Source organism: Cynocephalus volans, chromosome 13 (genome assembly GCF_027409185.1).
Source record: "Cynocephalus volans isolate mCynVol1 chromosome 13, mCynVol1.pri, whole genome shotgun sequence".
NCBI classification, from domain to species: Eukaryota; Metazoa; Chordata; class Mammalia; order Dermoptera; family Cynocephalidae; genus Cynocephalus; species Cynocephalus volans.
Window position 1 is genome coordinate 48,683,003 of NC_084472.1, and position 25,806 is coordinate 48,708,808.

General features: G+C 34.8%; 1 protein-coding gene across 1 annotated transcript in view; it reads left to right on the forward strand.

Annotated features, from left to right (window-relative positions):
* The window catches only part of DCC (DCC netrin 1 receptor), a 770,973-nt gene that overhangs the window by 648,070 nt on the left and 97,097 nt on the right, over positions 1–25,806 (forward strand). The window contains exons 19-22 of the mRNA XM_063076686.1: positions 1,134–1,272; positions 6,857–6,964; positions 14,952–15,146; positions 20,387–20,419. Coding sequence (XP_062932756.1) covers positions 1,134–1,272; positions 6,857–6,964; positions 14,952–15,146; positions 20,387–20,419 — 475 coding nt within the window. The remainder of the gene's footprint in view (positions 1–1,133; positions 1,273–6,856; positions 6,965–14,951; positions 15,147–20,386; positions 20,420–25,806) is intronic.

Below are 25,806 nucleotides of genomic sequence, written 5' to 3' on the forward strand. Positions count from 1 at the left end.
TTCTGAGGTCATCACTTTAACAGGATGGATAGGTACTTACATCATCGAAATGTTATTAGTGCAGTTAAATATTTATTTGGTGTTGTAATGAAATGTATGATTTTCATATCTGTAAACTAAGAAGGATTCATAGTAGAATAAAAAAGGTATACCATGCTACAGTAGTTAAGAGAGAAACAGATATCACATAGGTGAGGAAAAAGTACCTTCCTTGATTTCCTAGACACAGATATATAACAAATGTAATAAATATAAAAGTAAAAGTAAGTATTTAATTTTGGAAAAAGATCAATATCTAAATACTGAGCACAAATTATTATTTATAGGAGGCATAAATAGTCTCACATTTTCCTGATCATATCGAAAATATGCATTAAGCTGGGAGACTAACATGTTTTTTCTTCTTTACCATTTTGAGTTTTTTGAATAAACAGTGAAGACTGATAATTTACTTTCTACTAAAATAAATTTAACTTGTTTAAAAGATAAAGCATGAATTCAGAAGACTTAAATAACACTAACGTCACTTTGCACATCAATGTAATCCTTTCCTATTTATCTGATTTGTTGTTCCTTTCCTGATCAGTTGCTCCATTTACCATATTTAAATGTTCGTTTCATGTGAACTGTGCACAAAGGAGGAAAACCATGTGACACAGCATCACTCTGTCCCATTTTCTTTATAAGAACTAAAATATAATAAGCAGTAAAACTTTAATAAATTAACTTTGTTACCAGTGGAAAATACTAATGGTGATCTATGTGAAACTTTAAAACCTTAACAAAAAACAGATTTTGATTACAAACAAATTTAAATCATGAGCAGTGCAGACAACTTCAAAAATGGAGTTGACGGAGGAAGTGGGATTTGTCCTGTCACTGTGGTTATTGCTTCAGGAAAATTTATCAGCTAGTTATCCCTTTGAACAGCATACCTGATTTTATTGACCATGTTTTGGATGTATAATTAGCCAGTGCAAATAGGAAATAGAGTCAGTACTATGTCCTAGCTCTTCTGTTGTTTGAAAATAGATTACTTTTTGCTGACTTATTTGATAGTATTTTTAATCTCTTGATGTACCAATTAGATAGAGTTCATTTTCTATCTCTTTTCTTATTTTCCACTTGTACAGTCAGAAGACACAACATCTCTAAGTTACACAGCAACAGGCCTCAAACCAAACACAATGTATGAGTTCTCGGTCATGGTAACAAAAAATAGAAGGTCAAGCACATGGAGCATGACTGCACATGCCACCACATATGAAGCAGGTATGTGAAGAAAGACTAGCTTAGAAATGTCTACTTTTGACATTTAGTAACAGTGTTTCCCAGGTTCTGCAGAAGCTGGAACATATGCCCACTCTGGTGTCTCAGTTACAACCTGTCCTCTATAAAATATTTTACCTTTTATAATTCATAGCACTTTTATATCTAATATTATTCTTCCTATTCTAGGAAAGAAGAAAAATAGTCTCCAATTGATTAAATAATCTGGTTGCATTATTAAGATATGGCTTCTTTGGTGTTTTAACTTGAGAGATCTAAATATAAATCTTCTTTTCATTATATTTAAGTAAACAGCAGAAATGCATCTATTGAACTCTGTCCAAAATAGTTGTGTCTTTGAACAACAGTCATGGTAGATATTTGCTATTTTGAAAGAAATTAGATACAAAATAAAACATTGCATTCCAACTGTAGTCTTACGGATACTTACCTAAATAACTTCAGCTGGATATGGGAAGAAGTTTCCAGGTGTTGTCCTCTCTTTGGAAATGGAGCAACATAATGGAAAACCTTTATGTAATTTGAAATATTTCAAACCTAGGGTAATGCAATTCAGTGTACATTTTACTAGTCACATTTTTTATGGTTCATAAATGTAGTTTACAACCTTAACAGGGATGCAGTGTACTTGGAATTTATAGTTCACAAAAATACATCTAAAGAATACAAGGTTTAACATGCTTTTTAATTGGTTTCATGGTATTATGTTTTGGGGTAAACTACACCACAAATTTTCAAATTAAAAAAAAATGATGCTAATAAAGCTCTTCTTTGGGTAAGTTGAATTTCTCTTTCAAATAGAGTTTGTCCCATGGCATTACAGTCCTAATTTTTATTTCACTTTCTCCTTAACTATTAGAGTTCTACTGTGGATATTTTTACATATTTGTAGGTACTTCTTTCCACAAGAAGTTTTCTAATTGATCTTATTTAATTTTAACATCCTCTTTCTCTACTTACATGTTTTACATATATTAACTCTTCATTACAGAATTCTGCCCTGATGCCAATGTTCATAGCTTCTTAGGAAGCATAAGACCAGCTGAATGAGTTACATACTACAGAGGAGAATAAAGGGTCTTCTTTTCCTTTTAATTTGAAAAGAGTTGAATGGAGTCAATTGTTACCTAAAAAAAGATCTGGTCTTCCCTGAGTGAAAGAGAAGAGGGAGTAATTTTGTCTTAATGAGAGTGAATCCATTTATTTTTGCCTCTCATAAACATAAAATGAACACCAACATTTGACTTGATAAATGCATCCTATTGATTTCTCATCAGCTGCCTACCTTTGTAGGAACACCAATGGTGGGACCCATTGCTGACAAAATGATATTAACTTTTAGAAATGTGTTTAGTAGAAAGGGTGATTGTCAAATCAGATAATGATCTGTACAAAGGTGTAAAAGCATGTGGATGAGATCCATGGGTGATGATGAGAAGCAAGAAGTAATTCACAAGTGTCTGCAGATTTTACAACTGTGAGAAGGAGATGAAGTGAATGAAATAACTCTAGGGTTTGCTTCTAATTCTGCAATAACATAAGGACTGTATGGGGCTACATTGTTGTATGCTGAAATGGCTCATGATAAAGGTAAGTGTGGCTGGCAGATTTTTGAAATAAAACATTTCATTCTGTCCAAATGATGAACCTTTCATTTTTATCCTGGTTAAAACTTAAGTAAAATAAAAATAATGGGAAAGGCACCTCAAATAATTAGACCTTAAAAAGGGACAGGAGCCAACAGTACTCCCAGACTTTAGAGATGAGAAACTAGCAGTGTGTCCCTTCAATGTGCTACCATCTCAGTGATTTGACTCTAGTGTTTTATTTTCTTGAATCAAGATTCAATTTCCCAGAAGAGATTATCTTATTGGCATCTCTTGAGATGGGTGACCACACTGCTAAAGAGAAAGTGGGATAGAGACCGTAAAATTCCCAATTGATGTTGCTTCCAAGTTCACATGACACAAAGAAGAGCTTGTTCTCCAAAGGAAAAAGCCAAGTAATCCTCTAAGAGGAAGAGGAGGGGATCAGATGCTGGGTAGTCTAAACAACAAAAGCCCAGTCTGATTTCCATGGCTGAAATTTTCTAAATCTTGAATTATACCTTCTATTCATACACTTAGTAAAGATATTCACGTGTGGGAAAAATTTCAAATGAAATCAAAGGGCAGTATTTATCTGGTGGACCAAGATATTAGTTATAGGTTTCCAATAATTTTCATTTATAATTGTCAGGCCCTGAGATAGGCACTTGGTATAAAAGGTAAAGAGAATAGTCTGTATCTTTGAGGGAATTATAATCCAAGAAAAAAAAATTCTAAAAATTCCTGAAGTATAAGAAATACTACCACAAAACTTTGTGTAAGTTGAAATTAGAGCAAATAGATGAAAGTACAAATCCTGTCTGAAGAAAAAAGGGATGTTTCACAAAGAAAGTGAAGTTTGGCTATAGCCTGAGTGAATCATCAAGTACCCGTTCCAGGGATTTCTAAAGGAAGGGAACAGCATATACAAAAATACCCAAGCAGAAAGATGGTATATTTAAGAGACATTTATGAATGCCTCAAAATGACTAGAGCTCGTGTTAATAGACACCAAGGTGAAATGAGACTGTAAAAGAAAGCAAAATATAAATTCTAGAGGTCCTGGTATTTATTATTATTTATTTATATTTAATCCAAAGAGGATGGGTAGTCAATGAAGAATTTCTAGAAAACACTCCAGGAAGAACTCATGAGATTTTAAAGAATCAGGCTAGAGATGTTCTGCTTGACTTAGCAGGTATCACTGAAATTGTTAGGATCACATTCTTTTCCAAATATTAGGGAATAGTTGCAGTTCATATAATAATCCTAAACATTTGAGCCATTAATTCCAATATCAGAGTTTCTGTTCACCAGCATTCACATTACCCAGCACTTGAAATAGATTAGTTGTTAGATTTTTTTTTTAAAATAACCAACTCTTCAACATAGTATTTTTGATAGCTAAAGTTGAAAAGTCATTTTATACCATAACTGAATGTTTTGGTATTCAGTTATGGTATCACTGAATATCGTAACGGATTCAGTGAAGCAATCTAATCATCATCATTTGACTGTTTTCCAAACAAACATCAGTTTGAATTTTAATACATATAAGAAAAAATTTTGCTTTGTCTCACAGGGATTTATCACCTCTCTTCCCCTGGGTGACAGAGCCACAAAGGATTACTCAAAGCCCATCTCTTCTGAGCAGTGAGAGACCCTGAAGGGGTTAATCTCCTGGAACCCTCAAGAGCGAGGCATTCCTTCCTTGGGAGATTAACCATGAATTGGGCTTCTCTCCCCAAATTTATTTTCCAGACCAGGAGGTTACAGAAAAAGAACATAGGTGGGGTTATAGTTTAACAATATAGGCTGGTAACATCAGTCAAACAAGCAAGTGACATTCCATAATGCAATTTGCAAAAGGTTAAGTCAATCCACCAACAAAAGCTTGATCTTAGCAAACACTATTTTTTCCCTACAGCAATTTCCCAGTATCTTTACATATCAATCAAGTAACTTGTCTTTCCTTGAGCCAGCAACCTTGCTGTGTTACAATTCTTTATCTTACAACAGAGACTACAGCCTAGGGAAAATTTCCTGTCTTTTTCAAGGTCAACATTTCTATATATAATTTTAAGAAGTTAGGCTAAACCTGAAGCCACAGGGCCCCGGAAAATAAGCCATGTGAAATACATTTGCTCCATAAGTGTTAGTGCTCTCTACAAAAGAACAGGCTATTCTGACTAGTTAAAAAGACAGATCTTTTAATTACTTCCATAATTGGAAAATTCCTTATTATGCTTGATATTATAATCTATGTCAATTTGTGACGATATATTACCTTCCAATCTGTGGCCTAGAAAATATTTTGAATGAAGTCTTTATGAGAATAACCCTTCTCTAAGAAAGTATTGCATCTTTGGTATTTTGCTATAGCAAATCTACTTTTCTTTCAAGAACGTCCCTGATCTGGTTTCTAATTATCGTGATTTCATCATTGCGTACTGTACATATGGATATTGATATTCAACTCTGTGGGCTGGTTAGAGCATGGTGTTATATAGCATCAAGGTCATCAAACTGGATCCCTATACGGCACAGCCACCAAAAAAAAAAAAAAAAATCATTGATCAGCTCTGTATAATCATTGATCAAATATGTGTGATCAATTATGTTTTTATGTTTCAATAAATAAGCAAATAAGAAAAAAAACAGTTCTCTTTACTCAGGGATCAACTGCACTCAACCTGGTTTTTTCCCTCCTCCTCTTCCTCCTCATCTACCTTTCTCTCCTCCCCCTTCTCCTCCTCCTCTTTTTCTATTTCTTTTCCTCCTTCCTGTCTTCCTCCTTCTCCTTTTTTTTAAAATTTAAGTATATTAAGTACGTTGTCAAGACATTAAAATTGAGTGCTACTTTGTTTAACCTAGAATCTCAGTGGCTTTGAGAATGAGGACTTTGGAAAGAAAATGGTAGAAGTGGGAATGATTGGTGTCTCCTCTATTTGGCTCACATTTGGAACTCTATTCAGAAAGAGAAACTGGAAGTAGAGTGCTGATGATGTGCAGATGCTGCACTAACAAAAGGACCCAACAGAATGGTCAGAGTGAAGATGAGTTCAGAATTAGAGACTGAGATATACCTGCCTTGTGATATACAGAATTTCTATGTGGAAACTCCTCCAGAACTCAAAGATAGAGCCTAGGCGTGTTCTGAATCTCCCTGTGTCAAACTAAGGGTAGTAAAGAAACTGAGGATAATAGACGTGGAGTATTGTGAACTACCTAGAGGGAAAACTGTCTTTCAAAGCAGAGAGTGAGAAAGCTGGTTGGAAGAAGCCTGGGAGATGCTGGGCTGGATCAGCCAGTTTGCTGCCACCCTTAAAATATATGTAAAATTTTGTTGAGCACAGCATGTGGGAGAAGTAACTTAATGAAGGGCCAAGTGTCATGCCACCTTATTTCATGTCATATTTATACTAAGACCCTGATAGATTCTTTACCCTCTCTACTTTAGTTTTTCACTTTTGTCTTCTTGTTTAGAAGATGCCTAATATGTTACCTAAGCAAGATGTTCTGACCTGAGTTTTAACTCTTTCTCTTTTTTTTTTAAGGAAATATAGAATTATGTGACATTTTTATTTATAAATCCTATGGTTGTAACTGAATTCTGTCTCTTGAAGACATATAGTCATCAATCTCACTAAGTATGTGTACATTTCTTTGTTCTTGTAATGGTTTTTATATTTTTAATGTGCCCCCACTTGAAAATACCAGTTGTACTTTGATCCTCTATATTCAACCATATTCTATTCTGTACTCGACAGTCATACCTTTGGAAGTCACTTAAATTCCATGGATAATTATTAATTTTTATATCTTTGCTCGTTTAACTCAAATCCTTGAAATAAATTGTAAATTGCAAAATAAGCATGATACACTTCCTGATAGATTTTCAGTGTCAACATCATGATTAAAAGTCCCACCAATGTCTTTCATATCCAATGACAAGGCCTTATCTCTGTCTCAACTCACAGCCCCGACCTCTGCTCCCAAAGATCTGACAGTCATTACTCGGGAAGGGAAGCCTCGTGCTGTCATAGTGAGCTGGCAGCCTCCCTTGGAAGCCAATGGGAAAATCACTGGTAAGCACCTCATCTTTGTAATTGTGCCTGGGACTGTGATTGCTGATCTCCTACCCTGCTCTTGCCTTTTGTGTGTTAGTTTTCTGTCTCAGCATATCAGCTGACTCCCTGACACACTCTTGATTATCTCCTCTCACCCTGACTGTGGAATTCTTCTAATGGTGCATACAAATACACACATATACACATTCCATCTGAGTTGTTTCCTGAAAGATGTGTATTTCAATTAGGACAGACCTTTTGTTTTTCATTCTATGGAGCATTAGGACAATCTCCTAATTAAGTGCCTCTGAGTGTAAATGGCTACAAAGAAGCTGGTTTTTTGGCAATTTTGAAATACAAAAGGTGCCTAATGGCCATGTATTTTAGTTACGGCACACATGAGGGAGGTGCCTGGAGATTTTCAGTTTCTCAGTTAGCTTTTTGCTTCTTACTTAAATCATAAGGTTCAGAAAACACTTAATATTGACTGAAAGAAATTGAACATAATGAATATTTCACAGTGACAGATTTTATTTTGCCAGATATTGCTGATAACATCAATGCCTAATTAAAGCATCCATTAGAAGCCTGTAATGTTAATTTAGTATGAAAAATATAATGGAGTTCTATCAGAGATTTTGCATTTAAATGATCATGTTAGGCTCTTAATAGATGTCTCCATAACATATAATTATTATGAAAAATATTGTATGACTCAAAGTGTGCACATTATAGTCTAATTAACTTGAACCATTGGGTTAGGAACATGTAAGAGTCACTCCTTTTTCTTCTTTTTTGCATGCAAGAGGTGGCTAGCACTAATATAAATGAACAAAGTCATTCAGTCATTCTGTGATACAGAGATAAGCATGGAAATTACAGTTTCAGATGGCAAACTGACTCTGTGTGTTACCTTACGAATTTTGCAAAATGTAAAGATAATGTGAAAATTCCAAATGTGATTGAAATTTAAGTTGAAGATTTGATTTCTCTAGTAAATTGCTTTTAGTGCGACAGCAAACAGAATTTTCATTTGAGCTGACAAATATGAAAAAAGCAGAGGGGCATAAAATCTCTTGAAAATCTTATATATTCAGTTGTCAGTGTGCCAGGTCTTTAAAAACTGAGGCAGGCTTATTCTAATTTTTTCCCCACCTCAGTATTATAATCTACTTCCGTTGGTTCTGTGTCAGTACTTTTGTAGCTTTTGATTTGTTTATATTTTATTTTGTTATAAACAGTTATTTATAATCCTATGGTAAATCAACAGATAATACATTTGAGAAGAAAAAACAAAACAAAAGTTTTCAAAGTAAAAGCAAATTCCAATAGCAAAAAAATGTATATGTGGTAAAGCATAAAATTAGCCATATTCTCCACTCACTTAAATTCTCTACTCTTAGTGAAAGTCAATGTAAAGCAGAGAATATGTTTTCAACTCTGAAAGAAAGCTTGATTTTGCTTTTCCAAGGAAAAAATAGAAGTCTGACCTATATTAAGAACTGCAAATTAATCTAATCAATAAAATTCTATGTGCCAAAATCACAGTGCATGTATAAGAAACTTTGTCCATCCAATAGTTCTCATTACTAAAAATCCATTCTCTCAGAATTGAAAAGTGAAAGTATGGGAAGTACTACTTTTTGCCTTTAAAAGCCTGGCTTATTTGTTAAAACAAAGTTGTGATTATCAAGTTGAGATATTTTGACTCAATTCAACAGGGAGCACACACTAAGAACCCTCGAGAGAACTTTTGTTCCATGTGTATTTTGGTTCTATCATTCAAATTACTTCCAGAGTATAGGTTGATAAAATATTCAAAATACCAGACCATTAGGCAGAGGGCCCAGATTTGCTACACTCAGCTTCTCATGGAAGTGCAAAGGAAAATGTAAGCTTTTTCTAGTGTGGCAGGGCACATGTGTGCCTACCAGAGATGTGCTACCATGTTACCTTTGTCTTTCTTTGTTTTCCTAAGTCTTTCATATGAATGGCAGTACAGCAGGTGGTTAAGAACCCAAGCTTCTAAGGGAGATGCTTGAGCAAGTCATTTAACTTTCCTGAGTCTCACTTTCTCACTTTCTCATCTGTGAAATAAGGATAGTAACAGAACCTTTCTCTCTTGTACAATCACTATAATAAAGTGCTGAGAAAAGTCCCTGATATCCAGTGAGCGCTGAAGCAAATTAGCTATTATTATTCCGATTGAAATCCATTCTAGAAGAAGGCTTTACTTATGTGCTTTTCATAGAATCCAGTTCGTCAATTTGTAAATATAAGTACCTCAAAAAGATTAAACAAAAAAGAGAAGGAAGGAGGAAATTCAGATAATTCCAGTGCCTAAATTTCCTGATCGTAAATCAGCGACTTAGGAATTTAGACTGACATTTTCAGAAGAAAATGGTTCAGAATACACTAAGTATTTATTATATGCTTGGCATTCTGCTAAGCACTTTAGTATTATAAGAGATCACATATTCCTATCATTCCATTTCAAAATGAAGAGATCAGGGCTTTCTGGGGGTAAATAACTTGCCCATAGTGAAATAACCAAGAAATAGCAGAGCTAAGATTTAAAAACTCAGGTCCATACTTTTCGCTATTACACTATGTTTTGCTCCAACTAATTAGAATTCTACTGGTCTAAATCAATGATTCTCAACGGACTTTTAATTTAATTCACCTGAGAAGGGGCTAAGGATGGTATTTTTAAAAAGCTTCGTAAGTGATTTTAATGTACAGCTGGAGTTGGGAAACACTGGTCTGAATGAATGCAGTGCCCAACACTATTTAAGTAAGATGAGGGACCAATTTACGGAGAAGAGTTAGGTATCTCACAGATTGTTTCCTTATCAATGCAGTCTAATGGCTGAGGTTAAACTCTGTCTTTTTCTGTGTCATTTGATACTTCAGTCCAGTTCTTCTCCCTTGAAATTCTCTTCTCTCTTGACTTTTATAAAATCATCTAACACTTTTCTTCTCATTTCCCAGGCCGTAGTTTCTCAGTCTCATTTGCAGACATTTCTTCCACCTGTTCCTTAAGCGTTGCTGCCTAGAATGTAGGTGTTTTTATTCCCTGAATGTAGATTACCGGCCCCCACTCCCCGGAAAAGTGTCTCTACTAGGATTAGGGCTTCAGTGAACACTCACTTATGTCACGACTATCTGTATCACCATCCAAAAAGATCTAAATACACATATCCAACTTTATATTATACATTTCCATGTGCCTGTCTTATGAACAGCTCATTCTCTTCCACAATCTCCCTTTCTTGCCTGCTTTCTCTTTGTGTGTCTCTGGGCTTGTGTGTGTGTATGTCTATCACCTACCCCCACTGGTCAAATAATTCACTGTTACATCCTATAGTAAGTTGTAAGACCATCCGAGATTGCAAACCCAGCTGGGCACTAACACTGGAATCACATGTAACTTAATATTCTTACTCCTGTCTTTTCAAAAGCCTCCAAGGTTTATCCAGTTGCAAAAGTTGGAAATTTAGTCATCTTGACTTTTTCCTCTTCAACCCCTTCTCATATACACATGAAAAAAAAATGCTTATTAATTAAATGGCTGAAAACTCCACGAGAACAGGTTTCAGATTTTGTTCAGCATTTTCTCCCCTGTAACAACATTCTTGACAGCTAGCAGGTAATTAATAAATACTTGTTGAGTAGATTAATCAAATAATTGCTATTAAAAATATTGTCTGTTTGACTTGAACCCAGAGTTCTGGCTCTTCTAAGTTGACACTTCCTTAAGGTTTAGCAATAATAAGAAATAAAATAACAGTAATGATAATAACTAGAGCATTTACAAAATAGTTACTATGTGATAGAAATACCCACATTATGTTAATTTCTTAAAATGTGTTGTCTCGCAACAACCTCTTTTCAGATGAGAAAATTTGAGACATACTTCATTAAGCAAGTTATTCAAGGTTGCATAGCCAATAAATGGTAAAACTATGACTTGAAGTCAGGTCTCCTTGAATCCATAGCCTAAGTTTTTGATCACAAAGAAAGAGGAAATGGATTCTTCCTTCTTTGTCCAGCTACCTATATACACATTCATGAGAAGCAATTATTTCAAGATTAAAAGCCCTCACTGGGCTGAGCTCCTTATTGCTAGGGGTCATGTTACATAGCTTGGTCTTCCCAGTACTTAGCAGTCTGCCTGATCCATGGAAGGGAATCAGTAACAAGCAAGGAAAAGAGCAGAAGAAAGGGGAGAGGTGGAATTAAATACACAACCTGATGCTTTGTTTCTGGAATTACAACTACCCATTTGTATAAGCAGATCCAAAATGACAGATGTTTGATGCTGTGTTTTATATGTGTTACACAAATGTGATTCCAATGTGGGAATGCCCAGTTAAGTTAACAATCCCAGAATATTAGAACCAATGATAGGATATAATACTTCATTCTTCGGCCAGTTGTGGTGGGTAAGGGACAAAAATGAGGTAGAAAAAGGAAGTAGAAAAGGATGGAGAAAGAAAGAGACTTGCACTCAGAGAAATGAGTACACAGGTCCAGAAGGGTAGTGAGAAACCAGTGAGTTTGTTCCAAACTGTGTGGTCACATGGGAAGCTATAAGGTAAGACAATGATGGATTTAATATCTTCCAAATATAGCAAACTTACACATCTAAATGAACTTGCATGCTTCTGTAAGGTCATTTTTTAGAGTTTTCAATGATGCAGTCTGTTTCTATTTTCCATGTCAGTTCCCAAATTGAAATAAAAAAAGAGTAGGTTTCGCCACAAACATCAAAAAATTGCTCAAATACAGTTTAGAATTGTCAGAACCTGATGCTTGCACCTTCAACTTCAATTACTTGATTACAGAACTGTCATTTTTAAATGCTTAAGTGAATAATTTTTATATATCTGAAAGCATAGAAAAGTCAAATATTTTAATCTCATTTGATATATAAAGGAAATTAGTAATAAACATAGCTGACCTGGGATGGAAGCACAATTCTGTAAACTTTCAGCTTTATCATACACATACCACAGCTCATGAAAACATTAACTATTTCATTAAAGGTCATGAATACAAAACTTATGTGCTTATAGGCTAGGGGATTTTATTTAATAAGTGAGTTGTGATATATATTATGTGAAGACTATTTCATTAGGCTTTTTAAAAATAAAAAAGTAGTATAAGATATGGCTCCTGAACTAAAGGAATGTTTTTATCCTTTTGAAGAGATGACATGCATAAAATAAAAGCTGGGAAAAAAAATTTGCTAGTGTCGGGGCCTTGTCAATAGATGTGGTTCTTTAGGGACAAAAATGGAGACTGCTCTGGCTCAAAGAATATGAGGAGATTTGATTTGATCATGGACATTCATGAGGCAGAAAACAACTCCTTTATCTAATGATATTTTACAATTCTTTTTGAATTATAGCCTTCCAATTTTAATATTTACCAAAGAGAAGAGGCATACAGCCTTCTTAAGTTTTGTAGAATTCTTTATTTTGGTAAGTCTTTTATCTTTTCCTGAGCTCTTGGCATCTTAAGACATTCTATTTGCAGCATGGACATCACAACAAATGCCAGAAAAATATACAGATCTCACATATCAACTAAAACAGTTATTCCTGACCTTGCTTGATCATAGAAACCATCTGGGGTATAGATTACTGGGGTTATCCTTAACCTATAGTATTAGGGATCTATTGCTGTGAAACAATTTTATCACAAACTGAGAAGCTTAAAGCAACACACATAGGTTATCAAATAGTTTCTTTGGGTCTGATACCTGAGGACAGCATAGCTGAATACTCTGCTTCAGTGTCTCTTAAGAAGACTGCAAATCAGGATGTTGGCCTGGCAGAAGTCTCATCTTTGGTTTAATTGGGGAAATATTTGCTTCTAACCTATGTGGTTGTTAGCAAGATTCAATTCTATACTGGCTGTTGGCCAGAAATCACCCTCAGTTTATGCCCCATGGTATTCTCCATGTGGTAGCTTATTTCGTCAAAGCCAACAATGGAAAGAGTTCATAAAGTATGCTAGCAAGTCAGAAGTCATAACTTCATGTAACATGATCATGGAAGTGATATTCCATGACATTTGCTGTATTCTGTTGGTTACGGGTGAGGCTCAGTCAGCACCCATCTACACTCAGATGGAACATATTACGCAAGGGCGTGACTACCCGAGGGTGGGGATAATTGGGTGCCACCAAAGACTGTTTGCCATACCTATTGAATCAAAATGCCTGTTCTTGTAGACTATATTTTATAATTTGTACCCATCCTACAGATTTTTTTATGATTAGACATATTTGGGAAACCCCAAACTAGGGGAGATGAGGAAATCAAAGTAAAATAGACACGTTTTCAGCATTGGTCAGAATTTAGGAGAAACGGGCTTCTATATGTTGGAGTTTGTAACATTGCTTCATCCTACAGAATCACAAGGAAGAAACATCTAGTTCAGAGTCCAGAATGCATCCTCAAAACCTAGGCATAATTCTATAAGACACTATGAGATTAAGTGATAAGTGATACAAAATCATAAATATTCTTATACTTTATTGAAGTGTGTTACAAAGTTTGCAGAAAGAAGAGCTCATGATTGAGGAAGGTTTCATAGGACAGATATAACTCAAACTAGACCTTGATGGATGAGTAAGATTTTGATAGGAAAGTGAGGAAAGGGGGAATAAAGTGAGAATGTGGGAGAAGGAAGGATAAGCATGGTACGGGGAACAGTCTTCCTGGAGTGAGGGTTTGTGCTGAGTTGTAATTAGTGCATGGTTATGTCAAGAGGGAGGTGAATCTGAGTCAGGGAACCCTGTGACATAATCATCACAGAAGTCTGTGAGTGAAGGTTCCCAATGCACATGAGGCAAGAGGGACTCAAAAGGAAAGAATTGGTGAATCAGAGGAAGAAAATTGCTTTTAAGAAAATAATTTACAAAGAACGTATTCAATGCATAAGAATAGACTTAGGGATGTTTGTGGCCTGTGATGTAGGTAGTATCGTAAAATTTTAGCAGAAATGCAGACCAGCACCACATTCTTGTGGCAATGACATCTACAATGAGCACATTTACAGTTTCATCTGACAGTAATATATAAAAACTATTAATTATTTTTTTCAAATAAGAACTAGCACACAAATTGGCTAAGTAGAATGTTAGAATATGAATATTTAACAGGGATACCTGGATTTGTTTTGATGCATATTATATTATCATGACTGAGTACACTACTAGTATTCAAGTAGCATATCACCTAACATAGAATAAATGATGCTACAAATAATTATTAATATTTGAGGTTATTAATATTTGAGAAACTAAGTAGATCATCTACAGTTCTCCAGCAATACTTACTTATTTGCCTACCTGGGCTGGACTAGGAAACACAGCTTTGGATTTTTAATATGGCAGTAGAGGATATCATACCAGCCCTTTACCAAGGAGCTTGAGAGCTGAGCGTGATCTCTGCTTCATCTTCTATGAAAACAGAGGCACAATACCCCTACCCACCTTGCAGAGTTATTACAACAAGCAAATATGATCATTTATTTTTATATCACTTTAAATACATATGACATTTTATACTTTCTAATATATTTTTGTTATTTTAGCACAAGCCAAAATAAATATTATTTATTTTTATTATTAGACTACAGTGAAAATTATACAGACTTGTTATCTCTGTTGTACATTTTTCATCATGCTATATATTAGAGCAAACTCATAATCAGAATTTATAGGTAGCAGAAAGCACGTGCATTTAAATGTGGCAAATATTTTTATTTCTAACAGCCTATTCCATTTGCTGGTTCTGTACATTGAAGCAATTATTTATCTAATCCTTGCAATGTGAAAAAAAATGACTTGCAGAACCGAATACTGTAGTTCATAGATTGTGGACATATAATAGTCATTGCAAATTATATTTGTGAAATGGGTGTTCAGAAGCAGAACTACACAGCATGCAGTCAGTACAATAAACAAAGTCTCATTCATCTATTTATACAGCTTACATCTTGTTTTATACCTTGGACAAGAACATACCAATTGATGACTGGATTATGGAAACAATCAGTGGCGATCGGCTTACTCATCAAATCATGGATCTCAACCTTGACACTATGTATTACTTTCGAATTCAAGCACGAAATGCAAAAGGAGTGGGGCCGCTCTCTGATCCCATCCTCTTCAGGACTCTAAAAGGTGTGGATCATTTCCTATTATGTCCTCCTTTTCTTGTGGGTTTGTTATAAAATAGCTTTTGCAGGCTGTATTAGAGACTGCCCTACATCATCTGTGTTGGCAACATGGCTGCTGTGGACATTCAAAATAAGTTAAAATGTACTTTTTTATGCTCAAAGCCAAGATGTCAAAGAAAGATCTATTGTATTATCACATTTTCTGTCGTCAGCACAAAGCAGACACATTTAACTTAATCTTTTTCATTTACAATTCTTTTGGAATGCTGTATGGATTTCATGTATATTAGTTCTATTCAAAATATAATAAAATCCTTTAGCCATTTTATGTAAGGAAATAAAAATTAAAATGCACTGAATTATGTGAATAGCATACTATTGCCAACTTTAAATATTTTCTTTCAGGATCTATTATTCTTACATATAGAAGGAAATTTTGATATGGCAAGAGAGAAAATTTCAAACAAAATGAATGTGCTTATTTTAAGGACCCAGGGTAGCAACAATTACAAAAAAATCTTGCAATATAATTACTAGAAGAAAATACCACATACTTGTAAGAATATAAATAGCTATTCAATTTAAAAATAGTTATATGTTTAAACAAAAAAATACTAAGGCCCCCAAATAGGGATTACATCATAATAATTTTCATATAAGCCCTTACTATTTGAGAGCACAGTATGATTTTTCTGAAGGACAAAGGGTCTCAAAACTCTCTGTCATTTAACAACTGAAAATAAATTTGGATGTTCCATAGCTGGTACTTAAGGATGTATATTTAGGGCATGAAGTTTGTTGTTCTTAAGATGGATAATTTGGCTCTTAAATCTGTGATCATATTATGCCTATATATCCAGCAGAAATCTTGATAATACATGATGATAAACACTAAGAAATTACAAACACATGGATGCTTGACATGTTCACCCGTTTGTCTGACACACTGAAAAAAGAGACTTAGAATAATTGTATGATGTATTTCTCAATTTTCCTAGGAAAGTTACCCTAATAAATAGTGGACTTTTGAATTCTGATGAGTGAGCTATTCAAAAGCTGGATTTTGGTAACAGCTACACTGAAAGTTTGCCAAGAACACACAAACAAGCATTCAGCCTAAGCCTACATGACAGTTCTTAATGACCAAGTAGAAGTCAGGAGGGAAGTGGGGGGAAAAATGAGCTAATCTTTGTCTATCCAGTTTTTGAGAACTTCATGTCTAAATCAGGTTTCACTCCAAATGAGCAATTGAAAGGCAACTGGTTATTCATTTTATGGGAGCACAAAATGTAACTAGATAATGTTTTGCAAATGCTTCGTCTTTATCTATAGACTGGTACCAAATTAATTTCATGCTTACAATATGTGCCAACTAAAAGATCTCAGGGAAGGTTGAAGATGACTTAAGGCACCCAAATGTATTAAACAGTAGAATGAGGAGTTATCACAGGATTTACAGACCCACATTGATAACCATGCTATAGATTAATGAGCTCAATATTTCATTTAGTGCTGTTTACCCTAAGTGCCCTAAACTCATCTACAAAATGATTTTTAGAACTGAGAACTAGGTCAGAAATTTGTCCTATGATGTAATAGTCCACATGAATTATTTCTAATGCCCTGATTTGATATTTAATATTGTCTACCCTAAATATATCATGCTCAATAAATAATTAGATTTTTAAACAAATATTGCTCATTTGATAAAATATGTTTGTGATATTTTGGGTGAATTTTAAATTACTCAGAAATATCGGTATTTCTTACCTTTATCAATAATTGACATTATATATGCATGCATCTTACGTGTCACTTGTTCTAAGACAAATAACTCATCATAAGAGATTTTAAGCCACAATGAACCAAATCACACCAAAGACCAAAAATCATTCTACTTCTCTCTGATTTAAGATTTTCAGTTCCCAAAGCTGCTGCAAAACAAAAGGCCTCTGTTCACCAGAACGTAACTTCTTTTGACAGAGAGAAAGGCTTAGATGTCATCCTGAAGCTGAAGAAACTCCCAGTATTCTACTGGGTAATGGGCAAGTGTTTCTTTGCAAATCTTGCCTTAGGCAGGGGCTTCACTCTTTCATATTTAGTCTTTGCAATGATAGCAGCCTTTTCTAATACAGACTAGAATTTTGGTTTTTTGGTATTAGCAACCCGCCAGAGAAGTACAGCAAACTCAAACAGTAATCACTGTTTAATTACAAGGACATTTATTATAAGAAAGACAATACTTTGCTATACACTTATGTACATATGTATGTGAAGTATCTAATCCTTTCTTCAGAATGTTAATTAAGAGAATCTTGAACTTGATTCTCTGACCGCATAGGAGTCTGCAAATACCTACCTCCCTTCCGCATATCCTCTCCAGGCTCCCAGTAAGATACCCACACATTGTCAAACCACTGGAAAACTTATGTCTACTTCTGCCCTATCATAGGGATGGTTCCCACCAATAAAGTACACTTCTCCATGTTGACCTATCAAATAAAAGGAAGGAAGGATGCTTCCACCAATGGAGTAGACCACAGATGGTTCTGTGGAGGAAAGGAGTCACCTCCTACACCCAAAGAAGCAGAATCTTCAGCAGTGAAAGCCCAGTAGAATATGATGGATTCTCTAGGCATCCTTACTCATCATTTTGAAATGTGCCTCTCCCCCATCCAAGAACGTAGCACTGAAGCTCTGTACTAGAATAGAAAAATAGTTTAGTCTTCAAATTATTTTATAACAACATACATAATTTTCTTGACAAATGATAGGAACAATTAAAAATTCAAGGCACAAACTACAATACTTTTAAGCCATTATTTGTCCTTAATAACAGGTAACGATTAGAATCCAATTGGTCCGTGCAGGGAAATACTCTTTGTTATATAACCTTTTTTGAGACATTCAGAATTTCTTAAGTTATATTCAGTCTAGATTTGCTAACAGAAAAACAAATCCAGAAGATAAGAATGAAGTGGGATTGTCTGCCATAACATATATTTATTTGTAGCTTGCTAAAAATATCTTAGGTTGCAGACAATGCATGTATATGATTAAAGACAAAGGAAGAGACAAAGAATAGAGAAAAGGCTGGTTTTCTTCTCCTTTTTTGACATCATTCCAGGCAGTTTCCCCCTAAATATGAGAAGATGATTAGGAGACTTTGCCCAATGTGTCCTGTTCTGGCTGCCAAACCTGTACATTCCCTGGTACGTGTAGCCATTTATGAGCCTGACATATCCTATTGTCATTGTTGCTGGAGACCTGGTATGGCACTTCTGACAACACAATGTCCTTCCTCAAAAGCTACATTAGGATCTCAGTTCAAATCCTATCCCTGTCCATACATAAACTACATATAATGAATTGTCTCTCAAAAGCACCTTTCATCAACAACCCCTCATTCTATAATAAAATAGATTTTGAGAAGTCATTAGTCTTCAATGGGAAAAAGAAGAGAAAGTCTAGATAAAAATTAAATTGTAGTGGTCAGATTATAAAAGATTAGATTGGGTAACCTGGTGAATTAAAAAGTGTTTTTTTAAATCTTAAGAAGATTCAAAGATATTTATAAAGCTTATTTAAAGCTTGTAGAGAGCACTGAATCCTAGCCAGTAGACCACCAGGGAGCGTCAAGATAAATAGGTTCTGCAGGTCTACTATGAGGCATTGTTCCTATAGATAACAATACTTTACTATATCCTTAAAATTTACTAAGAGGGTAGATCTTATATTATGTTCTTACCATATTATTATTATTATTATTATTATTATTATTATTATTATTATTATTATTATTATTATTATTATTATTATTAAGGGGATGGGAGGAAACTTTGGGAGGTGATGGACACGTCTATAGCCTTGATGGTGTTGATGGTTTCGTGGGTGTATAATTATCCCCAGCTCATCGAGTTGTATATGCTAAATATGTTCAGCTTTTTTTGTCAATCATATCTCAATAACTTTAAAAGTTGTAGAACCATAATATTATAAGCATCTTTGTATAGATACCATTTTCAAAGAATAATTCAGAATTCAAAGTGTACTCCTTATTAAGATACTTTTCATAGAATAGGTTTACGTGTTATTTTAAAATTAAAGAAATTGTAATTGATCTCTGATTTAGAAATCTGTCCTGTGATGTAACAGACAAAAACCTGGTTCATCGGAAAGGGGCTTTTGCTAACAGCGTCATTTAAGTATTTTGATTCTGAACATTCTTATTGGACAATGACCTGTAGTCCTTCATGTAGAAAAGGAATGGCCACCACCATAGGGCATTTGCCTTATTTTTCAAACAACGATGATGGATTTGCTTTGACATTATCACACATAATGAGACAACTATGTTATAGGTTGCTGCCTATTATATTTTTCTCTGTGTGAGTTTAACTGAGACATATACAAGAAGTAAATCAGCAAGTGTAGTATCTATCTGTTAAGTTGAAGTACAATTATGTGAGTTAAATATGCCCAGAAGTCTTAAAGCTCAAAGACAATCAAGTAGAGGTACAATAATTCTAATTGATGGAGGCTTACAAAGGTCTGCGTTGGTTAAATTGTTGCATCGCGATTTCTAAAGACAATAATACTAGAGAGTTACCTCTTTTTTTTTAGTTTTGTTTGGTTAGCAGAAAAGAAGACACTTTTTTATAATTTTAGAGATATTTGTAAATGCAAAATGTCATTTTTAACACCATTGCGCATGACTCACCTGCAGTTGTAAAGAACTCAAGTTATCTTCTCAAGGTCTAAAGATTTATCAAACCATTTATATTATACTGTAGTAATTGGATCCGCTTACTTTACCCTATCCATGTGAAAATTGGCTAAGTTTTCTTGTTGAAAAAAATTACATGCAAGGAAATTACTTCTTGAACTTACGTAAAGTATATATGAGTGAAATTACTTGGTAACTGAATGCATTTTTTTTGTTGTTATTGTTAATTCTAGTTTTAATTAAGCTTATATAATTATCATTCTGAGATTACATTTAGAGCGTGACAAATAAGATATTTTTTAGAATGCATTTAAATGGCAAAAACATTATTTTTAATTTTTTCCCTCTACTTATTTAATAAAAACACTCATATGAAATTTTGGGACCTTATCAATTATATTTCAATAAGGCATGGGCCTTGATATGAAACCTTGCAAGCAACACTGTTGATTTGATATGTCAGCTTTCTTGCTCAGAACTGTCAAAGTCTAATAATGTTATTTCTTTTCCCCCCACAGTGGAACACCCTGACAAAATGGCTAATGACCAAGGTACGGTGGCTCAGTCTGTCATTTTGTCCTCCTCTCATCAATCCTATCTGTTAGAAATGTCAGTCATTACTTAGTATTCCTCTTTTCACCTAAGCCGTACACCTGATGAAACAGACACTGGCGAGATGATTAATCTTGTTAATGAAGTTCTGCTTGGCTGAGGCTGTGGCTCTGATAGGGAACATGTAAATTTTCTGGAGAGGAAATTGTTTTGTCTCTATTCTGAAGGACCAATTAAAATGTCAAGCTTCTTTGTATGAAATAAATTTTTGGTCTCTGTCTGCACTTCTGAATAATTCACATTAAGTATAATTAAGCTCAGCATAATTTTCAAGCTGCTCTTGCACCCTCTCGTGAGCTATGGATTAAAGTTCCGTAGCTCTCCAGAGAAAAATCATAAATCCTGTGTACTTTTCCTCCGCAATAAGCTTCTTTTAATAAATAAAAACAAAGTTGGGTCAACATTTTGTGGGCATTAACACTGTTCATTTTGAAGCCAGAAAGCTTTCATTCCATGAATGAGATGCTAGTCTGACCCGGAGTGATTTCTCTTCCTTCCATTCTTTTACTAAAAGCTCATTTGTGTAGAGAAACAGGGACGGTTTTCCACAATGGAAAATGGACATAAATAACAGTTATATATCAACTCATAGGTGGATATGAATTTGCTTTTACCATGAATTGTAGACTGATTGATAAATTAGGATTCCACTATCTTTGCACAAAGGAGAATTAGTAGAATGTTGAGGAAGAAAAACAATAGTTTATGAGTTTTATTTTTTTAGGATGCTGTATTCTTTCAATGGAGAATTTGGAAATACTAGTAATTGGTTGTAGTTGGTCTTGCCAGTGTTTGTTGATTCAGAGTCTACAGCTCCTGCTTTGGGCATCTTCTGTCAGCAGAACTTACTTGCAAGTATTATGCCTCTAAGGCACTATGTTGTGAGATTAGGAGAAAACATTCTTTCCAACATGAATACTTTTTAACTTTTGACAAATACTAAGCATCTAGATGTTGGCTCTCACTGACACAAGGCTAATACTTGACTACTTTTTTTTCAGTGATCCTGTGTTCAGGTTTTTCTCCGGGTTCTTACACATCACTTCTGTTTAACAGTACATGATAAGGGGTTCATATGTGGAATAATAGAAATAATACAGTACAAAAAATGTTTACCCAGGAGTAAGATTTTCATTAATCGAGCTGCTCCTGCTTGCTTCCCCTGAAAATATTTTCAGAAGATCAGTATCTAGTAAATTGTAATATTTATAAAAATATTAATGATGTGCAATTATCACTTGGCATACATTTACTTAGGTAAATTGAATATTAGTGCTGGCCAAGTCCAGACCTGGAATAATTAATTAGTGGAAGCTGTTTTATTATTTCAGTTATAAAATAATTAAAACAACCTCTCATAACCTTCTTCACTTAAATGAGTTTGGAACTTTCACAGAAAGATAATTTTTGAAATCATATTGAGAAACAGTATTAGAGAGAGATAAAAAACAAAAAAAATTGTAAAGAGTAACTTTACAATTTCTTACAATTGTAAGTAATTATTTACAATTTTTTACAAAAGAGTAAAATTTTATGTTATTAGCCACTTCAGTGACAACATGCCCAATCTTTTCAATACTTGAATTTCCAGTTTTCTCTGGATAACTTTTCATTGTTTTTCACTGTTTTTATTTTTCAGTTAACTGGGTTGTGTAATATTATTTTAAACTACCAAAAATACATTTCATAAATTGGTCATTTTATAAAAGACAAACAAATAAATTATTCCCTAGCCCCTCTGATCACACACGCTCCCTGGATTTTACTGAGATTCTCACATCTCACATCACATCTGATTTCTAAATGAAATCAGATCAGATATCAGGAACAAAAGGAATTCCCAAGGCTTATTGCCAGTGGCAGAGTCTTTAAATACATGTGGTCAGTCGTTCTTTTTTTTCCACTGATATTGCTTAGAAAGACCATGTCACATAGTATACTACGTTTTGCCTTATTCAATCACAGCTGGCATGCGTGGGCAAATGCATAGGCTGTAAATTTTACATCAAACTCAAATCACTTGTAAAATTGAGAGGGACTAATGACATATAATTTAGTGGTTATAAATAATATCTTTAAATTCTTACAAAGAAAGCATATAACATTTTCTAGACACCAAAACCTCCTTATAAACAAAATCAGCCTTCTGAGTTGATGACCAAGTGCATGAGAAATAACCCAGGTTAAAGACCCCTCTAAGATTGACAAAAATTATAGGAAAAGGATGTTCTGAATGTTCCCACTCCCAGCACATAGAAAATCAGTTGGATACATTTTATTGTACCCATGTTTAGATCTATTTGTCCCCATCTTATGGAGAAATAATCCCACTGTTACATTTATGGCAGGAGCTGAATTTCAGCTGAGAGAAAATAATTCCCTCTAAGAGAAAATTTGGCACCATGCATTAGAGTTAACCTTGCAAAGATGAATCCTAAATAGAGATGCAGGAAGTTGAATTTGACTTATTGGAGAGAAAGTGAGAAAAGTTTTGATTCTAAAAAAGTATCTTTGTATATTCTTGTCACAATTACTTTTTCCCAGAATCTAAGATCTGACATGAAGAACATAAATGTGAAAACAAAAAGTCAGTTATATTTGAATCAGTTCGATTTGGGGAAAAATATTTTCTTCTGTACAATAGTAGTAGCAGTATGAAAATGACAGGCAATTAACATAGAACTTTAATCCCTTTATGTAATGGTACATTGATTATATCTAGCATTTTTTAAATTCTCTAATCTTGACCTACTCTATTACTGCCCGTTTTTGCACTCGCCTTCTCTCATGCTCCAAGTTCTAGTTATTTTGCAGATTCTTCCAGCACAAGTAGCCACTAAGTTTAAAAGTGACTATGAGATTTTAGAGATTAACTAGAGTTTAATTTTTTGGTGAGTAGGGTAGAGAAATTGCAGAGGATATGTTAAGCAGGTGCATAAGGTACAGAAAAGCTTGGCCATAGGTTTTTTCTTTTTTCTTTTTCGTATTTGGATTAAAACTATTTCAGTGTGTGTGTGTGTGTATCTGTGTCTGTGTGACCATGTATAATGGTAAAATGAACCCCTATGAAGCCGTTATGACCAGTCACTGTCCTAAGAGTTTTATCTGATTGACCCACTAAATTCTCCTAACAATACTGGGAGAGACATACTATTATTATCTCCATTGTAGCGATGAAGAAGCTGAAAATCAGCAAGTTTAAGTGACTTGCCTGTAGAAACACAACTAGTAAGTAGCAAAGCCATGATTCAAACCCATGAAATTATAGTCTAAAAGCCCTGGGGGGGGGGTTGTTTTTGTTGTTGTTATTGTTGTTGTTGTTGTTGTTGTTGTTGACCAGTAAGGGGATCACAACCCTTGGCTTGGTGTTGCCTGCACCACGCTCAGCCAATGAGCGCACCGGCCATCCCTATATAGGATCCGAACCCATGGCCTTGGTGCTACCAGCGCCACCTCTCCTGAGTGAGCCACGGGGCCGGCCCCAAAAGCCCTGTTTTTAATCACCATGTGCATTCATCACATATGAGGTTACTTCAAAATGTTGTAGAAAAATAGAACTGAAAGATAACACAAATGTTTTTATGAACTTTTTGAAGTATCCTTGTATATGTTACATGCATACATAGCCAAATACACATACACATTGACATATATCTATAAAGTTGCTATATCTAAAGTTTTGTATACTGATATTTTCCCAATATGGACCTTCCTTTCTTCATCTCTGTGAAAATTCTAAAGAACATGGCAAACAGCTTCAATCTAGGATCACCTTGTTAATGGGAAGCCACAGCACTGAGTATATAATCTTGACACTTGTCCGTCTCAGGAAATACACGAGTGGTGTTAGTTCCACTGTTAGTTCACTAGGGCTATCAACATACGAAATACTGGGCAAATTAAACAACAGAAATGTATTTTCTGAGAGTTCTGGGAACTAGAAGTCCCAGATCAAGGTTCAGCAGGGTTTGTGTCTGGTGAGGGCTCTCTTCCTGGATTGCAGATGGCCTCCTTCTCACCGTGTCTCCACATGGCAGAGAGAGAACAAGCTTTCTGGTGTTTCCTCTTAAAAGGATGCTAATGCTATTGGATCAGGGCCCTACCTTTTTGACTTTATTAAAACTTAATTGCTTCCATAAAGGCTCTATATCCAAATACAATGACACTGGGACTTAGGGCTTCAACATTTTGAATTTGGGATAACTTTGGGGAGACATAATCCATAGCCTCCACATTCAAAAGGAAAGCTGTTCTTTCCCTCCACTAATTATCTTTCCAGTTTTCCAGATGATGAAGCAGGGGTAAATGTTTTGCCTGAGGCCACACAAATAGATTCTGGCAGAGTTGGAAGCTAAAATGTTTCTTTCTGACTCTTGGAGTGTACCAGTCTTTCCACTGTAGGCTGTTGGTATACTTACAAAAAAGTTGTTTGTGTTTTTTTGTTTGTCTTTCTAAAATCAGCTTTAACATCTTAAAGCTTCTCACAGAAACGTTTTAGAAAATCCCTTTGTTTTGGAATTGCAATGGAGGTTAACACCAAATATGTGTTATGTAGCTATAAAATATGACCACCTCTCAAAAGTGATTATTAATTCCTCTTTCCCCATTCCTTCTCTCCCCTCCCTCCCATTACATCATATCTGTTCAATTGTCTTAACAACTTCAAGGAATTGTTGTCATTGTTGTGTCTTAAAGGGCCACGAAAATCAACTACAATGTATATTGAGAAATTAAAATAAAAAATAAAAATTAAAAAGTACAATATAGTATGCCAAAAAAGTGATTATTAGATCAAATTTTTAATCTTAATAGACTTTTTTGAATCTTTATATTCTTATTAACCCCCAAATATTGTTCTCCATTTTGAGGTATCTATATATGAAAATTGTTATTTTTCATGTGAGCACAAATGTTTACGATTTCCTGTTTGTTTTCATGCCTGTTCATTGTGGCAACAGTGTAGGTACCTTAAAGAAGGCAGGAATCTTCGTGTAATGATCTGTATCACTGCTGAGATGACTTCTGAAGAAAATGCTTGCTTTGAGCACTCTCAAGTGTCTTGAATTCTCCATGGCCTGGCAGAAGGGTGATCTGAAACACTAGGCCTGGAGGAGAGGGAGACATCGGTAGGCCAGGTCATAGATCCAGATGAAGAAGTCCTGCTGTGACCCGCCCTCCCAGCGGGGAGGGTGAATTACTCTCCTCTGAATGACAGTAATGGCTGATGATGCTCAGTCTTTTCCCGTCATCTGTCACTCAGGGTGTGCTCTAAGAGCACTGGAGTAGAACCGGATATATTAGATTCTAGCACAGTCCTGCCACTGTG